The sequence below is a fragment of the Dermacentor albipictus genome, chromosome 1, assembly GCF_038994185.2.
Source record: "Dermacentor albipictus isolate Rhodes 1998 colony chromosome 1, USDA_Dalb.pri_finalv2, whole genome shotgun sequence".
In the NCBI taxonomy this organism is placed as follows: domain Eukaryota; kingdom Metazoa; phylum Arthropoda; class Arachnida; order Ixodida; family Ixodidae; genus Dermacentor; species Dermacentor albipictus.
Genome location: NC_091821.1, coordinates 521286620 through 521299376, shown reverse-complemented (window position 1 = coordinate 521299376; position 12757 = coordinate 521286620). Strand labels below are relative to the sequence as shown.

The window sequence follows — 12757 nt, the reverse complement described above, 5'->3', positions numbered from 1 at the left end:
GTCCTTGCTCCCTGAATATGTTCATGAAATAAGGGCATCGTCCTTGCTGCTGAAACGTGCAAGTTGTATGTCACAATGACTGAATAATGAGTTAAGTTTCAATCACATCTACATAAACACACATGCATTTAATCTGTCATATTTGCCCCGAGCCATCTGTTCGTGGAATTTCTTCCTGAGAGCACTTCCATGCAAATAGATAGAGATAAATGTGGGCAACTCCTGAACATGCAGTTTCTGTCCTAAATATGTGTCATACTTTATGCCACTCTGTATAACTGTGTAATGTCACGCAGATTTTTTTGCCCTCTTTTATGCCTTAAACTGCACTTCTTTGTCATGTACGCAAGCAATGCGCACAATAAGATCTATCAGTTGTTTTGTACACTACTCTAAAATGTAATTTCTGTTTATCGGAGTATTGTTAGTATTGTTTTGTTCGTGCTTTTCATGCTTGAAACTGCACTTTTTTTACACATTGTTTGATTATGTGTGCGAGCATTGTGCGGGATAAAATTTATTTGATGTTTGTTTGCTACTGCAGCTCTGCATGTGTAACCCTGTTTTGCAGAGATTATTTCTACTCATCTTTGTGCTATTCTCGTGTACAAATTTCTTGCAGTGATGTCCCCATTACTCAATGCTCCTCATGGGGCCTGTAAGGTATCTTCAAATAAATAAATAAATATGTGCTAAGACTAGCACACTGTTGTTCTGAAGCTTGACATTATTGTCTGAACTACAGGCTGCTACTGTGGGAAGCTCCACATTCTATCAGCTTTTACCAGCTTGCTGTGAAAGCTCTTGGCAACAAATGGCTAAAATTGCAGCCACTGGTTGTGTTTTCATATTAAGTTATGTACTTGACCACCATTGGTGCCTTGCATCTGACACCGGGTGTGGCTTGACGCACCCTGCAGGAGTTCATGGCGTGCCCCTGGAACCTGGCTGTGAACCGTCAGACACGCATGCTGGCCGACCTGACCCTCGTGGGCTGCTACAACAAGTCGGGCATGAGCGAGCGCAAGCATGACCTGCTGCTGCTGGCCAGCGCACGAGAGAACTTGCGCCGCACAGCGTTCTTTGGCTTAACTGAGGAGCAGCGCCGCTCACAGCAGCTATTCGAGGCCACGTTTGGCCTACGCTTCGTGCGCCCCTTTGAGCAGCTCAACGAAACACGCAGTACTGCTGCCCAGGGGCGTGTGCCATCTGAAGACCTTGAGGCTGTGCGCAGGTGCGTCTCTTCTACACTCCCATCTACTAAATCTCAACATCAGCTCATTTCTACCAACAAACATGCGGCTGCTCAGCTTGACAGATTGAAACATATGCCATTCATTTTTTCTTCTACTGCGAGGCTTTTCTGTCGAGCAACCTGTATGGGTTTTTTCATAGCAATTGCTACGATTGGGTGGATGTCTCAATTCTCGTCTCATTTTCCCTTAGTTTATATAGCATTAATCTTGGACACCTTTAAAACTGTACACAGTAGAACGTCGTTCATATGTTTTGGAAAAAACCGCAAGAGAAAACATACTAACTGGAAAAACGTGCAATCTGAAGTAACTAAAAAAATTGACAGACTCAACTATTGTTGACATCTTATGTAATGTGAAGCATTGTGCGGATTGTTGCGGCACGAGACGTGGATGTGCGTTAGGCTGATGGTGCTCTGGCGGCTCCAGACTTGTTTTCCTATATTGCGTGGTGTTTTAAGATGGTGACGGGAAACCGAGATGAAATCAAGCTACATTTGGCACATTTTTAAAAATATATACAACACTCCTTATAATGCAGTCAGGCGCCACGAAAGGCCAAAGCGCTGAATTAGGTGATGCTTGAGAAAAGCTGCTACATCTATATATCTCCGTAGCATTATCTAGTTGGCTGGTGTTACTGCACTGGCTCATCATTGCACTAGTGGTTAATTGCATTGGCCCCGCAGCAGGGCTACCAAGGAAACGTGTGACAACAGAACTGCTTGTCGGTGTAGTTCGTGCTTGCTAAAAGACATGTTTTTTGCCACCATTGCCGCCATACTTAAAGCAGCACGGTTCACTGACTCGTTGGTAACCTCAGTCACCAAAAGCCTTTTACGGAAGGTTAAAGGTACCAGCGCCACAAGGGAGGAAGAAAGTGCCAGAACCATAAGACCTGCAGTGATTCCTTATGTTCATAAGGTCTTCCATAACCTCAAGAAGGTGGCAGGCCGTTATGGTGTACCCATTGCCTTTTCTGCCCCCGTCAAACTGGGTCGACTCTGTTCAACAACCACACGCGAGGAGACCGGTTCGCAAGGCTGTGGCAAGAAACATAGCACGTCCTACGGGAAATGCGCTACAGGCGTGGTGTATGAAATTCCCCTTGAGTGCGGCGTGTCCTATATAGGACAAACTGGATGCTGCATAAATGAACGAGCCAGGGAACACGAAATAAATCTAATGAAAGATGGCATGGCACATTTGCCTGTGTACTGCAAGGCCTGCATGTGCAAACCCTGGTGTTCTGAGATTAGGATTCTTGGCAGAAGTAGATTTCAAACAGCACGTGAGCTGACGGAAGCTCACTATATAAAAAAGAAAGGTATAAATTGCACTAGCAATACATCTATCGTGCTCTATAAATCGGAAACTGGATTGTTTGACCGCTGGGTAACGTAGGTCTGTGAACAGCCAGCGCATGCGTGTATGTGTATACAGTAAAAGCTCGTTAATTCGCACCTCGTTAATTCGAATTTTTGAATAATTCGAACTAATTGGCACGGTCCTGCCATGCTCCATAGAGCCCTATGTATTGAAAAGCTCATTAATTTGAATGCTAATCCGGTCCGCCACGGATAATTCGAACTGCGCGCCTCCGTAGCCAGCTTGCAGTCTCTGCTGTTAAGCGACAGATGACGCGACATACACTATCATCATCGCGTGTTTTTAGGGGGCAGCACTTGCGTTTATTCACAAATGCTCTGCCGCATCGTCATGGACAGCGGGATACGCACTGCTGTGCATGAAATCGGAAGTTCAGGCATGCATGGAAACGAGACAGAGAAGTGTAGGCAGGTTGGCCTCAGGAGCGCACGGGAACACCCCTAATGACGGAGTGCAGGGGTGCATGGCATGGACGTCATACGAAGGTAGAGAGGCAATAAGTAAGCTAAAATACGAACAAAGACTCCCAGCACTGGAGGAAAAAAGGTGGGCAGGAAAAGTGTACAAATATCTATACATGAAAAATTTGAACACGAAGTGGACACTCGGAACGAGGAAGCTGAGGAATAGATACTTACAGCCGAGGGAGGGTGCCCAACGTGGCTCTAGTGTGGGAAAGGAGGTGATGGAGGCAGAAAGAAAAATGTGGGAATAAAGAATGCTCAGAAAGCCAGCGCTATCTATGTATAGGTCATAAAAACAGGAGATTAAGAGAGAGCTCTTATTTGATAACTCGCGGGGCAGCTCACTATTATTCGAAGTTAGGACGGGGGTTTTGAGAACGAAAACATACAGGGCTAAATTTGAAGACGTGGACCTTTGGTGCACAGCTTGCGGAGCCGAAATAGAGACCACTGAGCATATAGTGCTGAGATGCTCAGACCTTCGCCTGACTCTGGCAGAGGGAACAGTGGCAGATATGGAAGGGGCATTAGGATTTTCCGGGGAACGAGGGCAAATAGACGAGAAAAGAGTGGCAGTAATGAAGGGGAGTCTAGAGGATTGGTGGAAGAAGTCAAGGGAGAGATAATACCTTAAATCGGAGAGATAATGTTTAGTAGCGTACGGTGAGGGGCTAGTTGGTATGACATTATGAGAACAAAGAAAAACTGCGCAAAAAAGAACAAGACACAGAAAGAACCACACGACACAGGCGCAGACTAACAACTGGTTTAATGCTCCAACGCCTCTTTCCTACCAACAACCGAGCGCATGCGCACCAACCACAAAAACCAATGCCGCTATCATGTGGTCAAGCCTAGAAATGCCAACTCGTTGCGGTAAAAATGTGTGGAAGCCTCACTAACACATTTATCTGGCCCCAATCTCGTGATTTCTAAAGCTTCGATTACTTCACGCTCTTTCTTATCCCATGCGCATCCGACAATCTTAGTCCTGCCGAAAAGTGGGGTACAAACTTTGCCGTCATGCCTGCAGGTCTTGCAATGCTTAGGAAGATGCTGTCCTCTAGAATCATCTAGGGAATTGGCATGTTCTAATAATCTCATATTAATGCAGCGGCCTGTTTGTCCAACGTACACGTTGCCACAACTCAGCGGAATTTCATAGATGACATTGGCTCTACAGGGCACAAACTTGTTCCTGTGATTAGTGCTGCACTCGATTTTCTTTTTCCTATCAGGTCTAACTAAATTGCACAGACTGGACAGCTTACAAGGTGCCGAAAAGAGAACCTGTATGCCAAATTTACCCGTGACCCTCTTCAGGCCGTGCGAGACCCTGTGGACATTGGGCATAACTTCATACTTTTCCTCTCCTGTGGATCCGCCCCACGAGGCTTTGAACTAATAATGTTTCCTCTACTTTTTTTTATAGTTATTTTGGGGGGAGGAGGGGAGTGATAACTAGTTTAAGGAAAAGAGGATATAAAGAAAGGAAAAGAAAAATAAAATAGGAGGGGGAGCAAAAGGCTAGGTGGCGCCAGCCACCACCCGGTACAAAGGGTATAGCCGCCATCCATCCATCCAGCATTCGGTGGCAACCGCGAGACCGCGAGGTCGCCTATGCGATCAGAAGGTCGAAGCCTAAAAGTGCGCCGTTGCTCGCTTTTGTTCTGTACGCGTCCGTCACAGACTGACACTGCTCGCGTGCCGCGATGTCGTCATGTGGAAAGTATCGTGCCAAAACGTTGAAGGATAAATTAGAAATTCTACGGGAAGTTGATGCAGGGAAACTGACCAAGAACGAAATTGCAAAGAAGCAGAATATACCGAGAAGCACATTGTCGACATACATCCGGAATAAGAGGATGATTGAGGAAACCTACGAGGCTGAAACTTTCGGCAAGGATCGGAAAAGGCTTCAGACAGCTGAGCACCCGGACCTGGAGGCAGCGTTGCTCACATGGATCAAGGAAAAACGGAGCCAGGATATCCCATTGAGTGGCCCCATCATCGCAGCGAAGGCAGCTGATTTCGCGCAACACCTGAACGTCTCCGACTTTGCCGCTTCGGACTGATGTTTTCACCGCTTCAGAGACAGACATGACCTCGTTTTCCACAGTGTGTGCGGCGAAGCCAAAGCCGTAGACGCAGAAACCTGCACCGTGTGGCGGAATGGTGCGCTACTAGACCACCTGAACAGGTACGCACCATCCGATATTTTCAATGCCGACGAGACCGCCTTGTTCTTTAAACTCTTACCGGACAAAGCGATCACGTGCAAGGGGGACTTGTGCACAGGTGGCAAGCGCAGCAAAGAGCGCACAGAGAAGCTCCCCCTGTTTGTGATAGGGAAGTCACAGAAACCTCGATTGTGGTATCCTGTGTTAACTTCTGGTTTCGGTTTTGGGTCTTTACATCAGGGCGCCACTCAGCGCCAAACGCTGTGAGCTGCCTTCCTGCTTCCCCTCGGAGAAATAAAAGTTATTTCTTTGTCTGGTCCCTGATTGGAGCAGTCAGGTTCTTTGCTTGCGGCGCTGCGCGCCCCGGCTGTTTAGGCTTCATGCCGTAATCCTTTCATCCGGCCGCCCCGTCGAAGCTACAACGTCGATGTTTTAAGAACATCCGCACGCTGCCGGCCGACTATGCAGCAAATATGAAGGCCTGGACAATGGGCGAGCTTTTCAAGCAGTGGCTGAGGAAACTCGACCGAAAATTTGAGCTTGCCAAGAGGCAGATTCTCCTCCTCGTCGACAACTGCTCGGCGCACAAGGTGGAAATAGGATTGAGAGCCATTGAGCTGGTTTTTCTTCCGGCTAACACCACCGTGGCTCTTCAGCCTATGGATCACAGCGTTATAAAAAATTTGAAAAGTTTTTATAGATGTCACATTCTTGAGAAGTTGCTCCTGTGCTCTGATAATGAGAAAAGCTATACCGTGACTCTGCTCACAGCCCTGCACATGCTTGTGCGTGCCTGGAATCAGGTAACCACAGAAACCATTGCAAATTGTTTCCGCCACTGTGGTTTCGGAACCCTTAACACAGACGGTAATGAAGTTGAAGAGGACGTCCGCGCTTCGCTTCATGTACGGGAGGGGCTCTGCGATACGGACTTCAGCGACTACGTGAATGTTGACAGCTGCGCCGCGGTCTGCGGTGCCGTGACCGGTGATGAAATCATCGCCCAACTCATCGGCGAAGACGAAGAACCGGCCGTGGACGATGACGACGCGAATGATGATGAAGATGATGTTGGTGAAACACCGGTACGACCTTCGTTGGCACAGGTGATGCACGGACTGAATCACGCCCGGCTTTTCTTCAGTTTCAAAGAAGGTGAAGACGATGCTTTTCCGCTCATTCGAGCTGGAAGATAAAGCGACAGCGATCGCTTTCAGAGGAAAAAAGCAAAAAACCATTACGGACTTTTTTTCCAAAGTACCCAGAGTTGCTGTACTTTTTTTTGGTCATCAGATGTGGTCTTTTCTTAAATCACTTTCGTTAGTTAGAATTTCGGTTAATTTGAACTCGTTAAGTGTCCCCGTGAAATTCGAATTAACCAGCTTTTACTGTATATATTCATGGGTTACAGCGCAATTTAAATCAGTTGGAAGTGCGCCCGTGTTGTCTTTGTGTCTTCCTTTTGTGTGTGTTCATTTGCGGCAAAAAACATACCTTTTATGTTGCAGTGAGTGCTCATCTTAAGGTTGCCACTGCAAGATGTTTTTTTTTTTTTGCGTGCTGAAGACGGTGAAATTTAGCCCGCTTCCATTGCTGCCCCTATTCTGTGTTTCATTTTTTCATTGCAAAACTCGAGCATGCCGACTTGTGCTGAACTAGCAAAGAAATTGCAGGCTCTTTGTGAGAAGGTTGCCGAACTGAAAACTAGCCTAGTGATGTTTAATGACATCTGGGAAAAATGAAAATGAGGCACTGGCCAAAGAAAACAAGGTCTCGAGAGAGGAAAATAAGACACTTAGTAAACAAATGTGTGATCTCAAACAATACTCGCGACTCAATAATGTTGAGCTGAGAGTAATCCCCGAGTCAAAAGGCGAAGACTACCTGGCAGTCGTCCAAACTATTCGTAAGAAGATCGGTTGCCCAACTGCCAATACAGATACAGACACTGCGCACGGTGTGCCCTCCAAAAATGGAAGCCACATTATTCCACGATTCTGTTTGCGAAACAAGAAGGCTGAATTCACTAAAAAGGCAAGAAAGGCACTGCTGTCTACCGTGGACAGAGGGTTTACCCAGAGCACAGGCCCCAAACCTGTGTATGCGAATGATCATCTCACGCTGGAGCGAAAACGCCTTTTTGCGCAGGCACTTGCGCTTAAAAGCGCACCAGTGGAAGTACCTCTAGACCGTTAATTGCACCATCAAAGCCTGGATGACCGATGACAGCCGTGTGTTTTGAATTGCATGTGCAGAAGACCTTGGTATCTTCCGCTAGATAAGCTGTTGTTTCTAATTTTAAACCGACTTTATGTCACCATGGCTGTCTACACGTGCCAAGAAACCACAGATTTGTTGCACAAAAAGTCCTGAGCATTATCGCTTCTAGTACACCTAAACATCCGCAGTTTTAGAAAACAGCATGATGATCTTGTTGCATTTCTTTCTTTACTTGATCAATCATCCTATATCATGTTTGTCTGAAACATGGTTATCTGGCAATGAAGGCAACTTGTGTGGATTACCAGGTTATCATTCTGAATATTGTAATTGCAAATTGTATTGTGGTGGTGGAAGTGCCATACTTGTAAACTCATCCTTAACATGCATGTGTCGTCTTGATATTGGATTTAAAAATATTCCCTGTGAATCTGTTTGGCTTGAATTTAACCATAGTGTTATGCCAATTAACAGCCGTAACGCCATCGTAGCTTCCATTTATGGGTCACCTTCATCTTTGTATCCAGAATTTTGCGTCAGTTAGGCAACATTCTTAATAACTTGGTAATAGAAAATAAGAACATTGTCATAGCTGGTGATATTAACATTAACATCATCAATCCTGATAGTGCATCATGTTTATAGTACGTGCACTATTTATGCAGCTTTGGCATTTCTTCGCATATTTCAGCTCTAACTAGGAATGATATACTGGGCTCCAGTACACTAATAGATCATATTATCTCCAACATTTCATCTGATTACATTGCAGGAGTGGTAGATCATTGCATTACAGACCATAATCCTATTTTTTCACGTTAGGCTTTAAAAATGTACAACGTAGTAATACATTGATGAAGTGGCAATTTGACTCCGTCAAATTTGTGCAGTTAATTCGTGCAATAGACTGGACGACGGTGATTACGGAGGATCACGCAGAAAAAGCTTTTGTGTCGTTCTCAGAAACAATAGCTATGTGCATAGAAAACTGCACCACTTACACTACTGTGGCGAAGTGGTTTCGTTCACCCAGACATCCATGGATGTCTGGGTGAACGAAACACTATTCCATGGATTACTAACAGTATTCCATGGATTACTAACAAGCGCTGGCTTAGATCACATTGATACTTGTAAAGTAAAACTAATTTCGCATGAAATATCGTCAGTTTTGGCTCTAATCATTAACAAACTGTTCTCTGCAGGGGTTTTTCCGAGCTGTCCTAAAGCTGGTAGAATAGTTTTCAAGAAAGGTGATCAGTAGGGAATTGCAGGCCAGTTTGTATCTTCCTTTTTTTTTTGGTAAGCTGATTGAAAAGCTTTTCCACACTCAGTTAATGCACTACCTAAAGAAATTTAACCTTTTGTCTTCTCAGCAATTCGGATTTCGCCAGGGCTTTTCAACCGAACTGGCACATATTACTTTAACTGAAGAAATCAAGCAAGCTATTGACAGAGGTCTAATTGTGGGTTCTGTATTCATTGATCTGCCAAAGGCATTCGACACGATAGACCATCACATACTACTTGTTAAACTAAAAACATATGGTATATCTGGTCCTCCACTAAACTTTATTAGAGACTACTTGAGTAACTGGTCTCAAATGGTGCAGGTTAACGGCCATCTCTCATCATCCAAGCTAATTAACGTAGGAGTCACACGGGGATCAATTTTAGGCCCACTTTTATTTTTGATGTTTATTAATAATCTACCCACTATTCTTGCTAAGACCAAGTGCATACTTTACGCTGATGACATGACCATCTTTACATTCAGTAAATCAATTGCCACACTCCAGTCTAACCTTAACACTGACCTAAACAATATTACTTCATGGTGCCAAAATAATTGTCTGCACATTAATCTCACTAAAACTACATTTGTGGTGTTCCATTCCCAACGAAATTCAATCGACGTCCCACTTTCAGTCCACATTGGTGATTACGACACACAGGTTTCGAACGAAGCGCGGTTCCTTGGTGTCATCTTACATACTGAACTAAAATTTCATGGACACGCCCGATCACTTGTGGAAAAGATTGCATTTGGCATCCACATTATCGTCAAGACAAAAACTTATTTTCCACCTCACATTGTACGATCTTTGTATTTTGCTTATATTCATAGCCACCTTTCGTACTGTGTATCGTCATGGGCCAATACGTATTCTACGCATATTGAATGTCTGCAGCGACTTCAAAAACAAGCTATGAGACTAAAGACTTTCAGCCCACTTGATTTGTCCTGTAGGTCATTGTTTCATAAACGTAACATTCTCCCGTTATGACAACTATTCCATCAGAAACTATCCATAATTGCATCTAGGCTCATCACACATGACATCTATATTGAATGTATCGATCCTGAACACATTACTAGCAACAACAGTGCCTGGTTTTGGCTGTGCAATGATGTTCTTTTACCTGCCGCAAGGACGAATTACGGCGAGTTCACAGCCCTCTTCTCTGGCGTAGCAATATGGAATTAATTAATTACCTTTCGAAATAAAATCATCACACAGGGTTCATACATTCTCCGCACGCACCAAGCAATATTTCATTCAGGAATTAACCGGCTCATCTTAATGTCTTTATTAACTATCAATATGTATGTCATTTTGCTGTATACCTTTTGTTTTTGTATAAGTAATTGATATTATTGATAGTGAAACCAGTTTGGTCTCTCATGATGGCTGAATTATTTCTGTTAATATTTGTTATTCTGCTGCTTCACACGCTTTCGACTATTTCTCATGTTTATTTTTCTATAATTAGCATGACAAATAACATATGTATCCAATTTTCTGTTATTGATAATCAACTTGCCTAATTATTCTTATTGTTCACATGACCGTATTTCTTTGCTGTTTTTGTATACTAACCCTATTTATGTAGTCATAGGAGGTCTCCCTGGCAGTATTTTCAGAACTGTGGGACCTCCTGCTGTAATACTATTACCATGTAACTTTAACATGACTGTTGCAATAAACTTGACTTAAATCATTGCCATGATTATAAGTTAGATTGCTACCCGTTTCGAAATAGGGAGAAAATTTGTTGGCACTCCTGAAGGCACATCGTACGATGCCATGTGGAGCTGGAGGGTGAATCATACTTGGAAGATCACTCTCTCGCTGGCTGGCTGGCTTGAGTATTCTAAACGTGAAAAAGAGGACAGAATTTTTACAACTAAGCAAACACATAGCTTATTATGTTACTTACTCTGCATTCAGATATGTGCCCTGACTTGAAGCCCATGCTTGGCTTTGTCACTAGAACGACAGGCGTGAATGTGCCCAAAGCACTTGTTGCCTTTTCTTGGGTGCGTTCGCGTTGGGCTTTATCTCGACCAAATCAAGCATGGGCTTGAAGTTAAGGCACTTCTCTGAATGCGGGGGTAAGACATACAAAGTAGCGACACCTAAAGTAACTGGTTTTCCGCTTCTCTAAATTCAGTGATTAGGTTAAAATCCCAGAGTATAAATCCGCAGTTATAGCATCTCCTTTATCATAGCACCTGCTAAGGCATCTGCTTAAATAGTACCACTTACAATGAAATTTGTCCTTACAAGCAGTAGAGCACAGCGAAGCTTTATATAATTTGCAGAAGGATTGGCTGCTCAAGAACATGTGAAAGTATGTGGCTTGTGCCCACAAATGATACAAACACGTAAAACTGCACGCCAAACACAGGAGATATCTAAACATACTATTACGATATCATTGAGCGATGGTCAAGGGACGAGCCGCCGCGAGAACGACGACGAATGGGGTGTGTGCCCTTGGCCCGAGCGACTGTCGGCCTGGCGATATGGCTCCAGTGTAAATAGCCTGTATCTTTTTCATCTGTGTCTTTCCACACGTAACATTCTGGTGGAGGTCAGTGATCCCCGTCCTCATCACGGAACTCCTTAGTGGTCGGTACATCGAGCTTGTCACCATGCCTCCTGGTGACGAGACCGCCTCTGTACTGGCTTCGGCTTGTCTTACTGCTCCAATCATCACAGTTGCCGACATCGCAACCCTGGTGTGTTCTCTGGCCTGGAGGGAGAGGATGTTGACGAATGGATCAAGCTCTATGAACACGCCAGTGCTAATAACAGGTGGGATCCAACGATCATGCTCACCAATGTCATCTTTTATCTCCGCGGCACCCCACGTGTGTGGCACCAAACGCATGGCGAAGAGATAAACAGTTGGGACAGATTCAAAGAAAAGCTCAGGGAACTGTTCGGTGACCCCATTGGGCACAAGGCTGCTGCGAGAAAGGCTCTTGCGTCTCGTGTTCAGACATCTACAGAGCCGTACGTTTTCCTCGACGTCTTGGCTCTCTGCCGCAAAGCTGATGATACAATGTCTGAAGCAGATAAAGTGTCGCATGTGCTAAAAGGCATCGCCGACAATGCTTTCAAATTGCTTGTTGTCGGTCACGTCTCGACTACCGACGCCATCATCAATGAATGCCGTCGCTTTGAACAAGCTAAGAGCCGCCGTATCACACATCACATCATGCGGCTACCCAACACTGCTGCTACGTCAACATGTGAGGGTCGACCACGTCAGACCACCCCCTGCGACGATGTAACCCGTATCGTTCGCCGCGAGCTCAAAGCCACCTGTTTGCCAGCTTTCTCCGCGACGCCTCCCGATCCACCAGCAACCACGATTGCGTTGATTCAGGCCGTCGTCAGGCAGGAATTTGAGAACATGGGTCTCATCTCCCTGTGTTTATCGTCTCCACCCACGGTTCTCCAGTTCTCTAGCAGCCCTCCTCCTCACCGGCAGTCCTTTTCTGCCACATCTCGCCGCAAACCGTCCGAATGGCGTACCCCTGATGACAGGCCGGTCTGCTTCCACTGTTGTCGCATCAGCCACGTCGCTCGTCACTGCCGCAACCGATGGCCACAACCTCCTCGGATATACACCGCCGCTAATTCCCGCCCCTTTGGACCTTCTGTTCCCTATGCCACCCGCCATGAACCCATTGCCGCTGATGCTCCTGCCCCAAACCTTCGCTACAGCCGCTCTCCCTCACCTCGAAGCCATCAGTCTCGTTCGTCCCAACCCCGTCGCTTCTCTCCGTCGCCTATCGCCTCCCGAATACAGCCGGAAAACTAGGCACTGCAGCTTCTGGAGGTGAAGCTGCATTGTCCACCCTGCCCTCAAATCCTCTGCTCACGTTACACACGAACCAAAACCTTCTTGACGTTTACGTTGATGGCTATCCGGTCACGGCACTCATCGATAC

General features: G+C 45.4%; 2 protein-coding genes across 5 annotated transcripts in view; one reads left to right on the top strand and one right to left on the bottom strand.

Annotated features, from left to right (window-relative positions):
• LOC135905537 (uncharacterized) overlaps nt 1-12757 on the bottom strand; it is a 121898-nt gene that overhangs the window by 77545 nt on the left and 31596 nt on the right. The gene's annotated exons all lie outside the window — the stretch shown is intronic.
• Nucleotides 1-12757, top strand: part of LOC139054905 (heparan-sulfate 6-O-sulfotransferase 1-like) — a 180664-nt gene that overhangs the window by 146041 nt on the left and 21866 nt on the right. For all 4 annotated transcript variants that reach the window (XR_011511610.1, XM_070532638.1, XM_070532637.1 and 1 more), the window contains one exon: nt 921-1234. Coding sequence is in view for 3 of the 4 variants with exons in the window: in XM_070532638.1 (XP_070388739.1) it covers nt 921-1234 (314 nt within the window). In the remaining variant the exon portion in view is untranslated. The remainder of the gene's footprint in view (nt 1-920; nt 1235-12757) is intronic.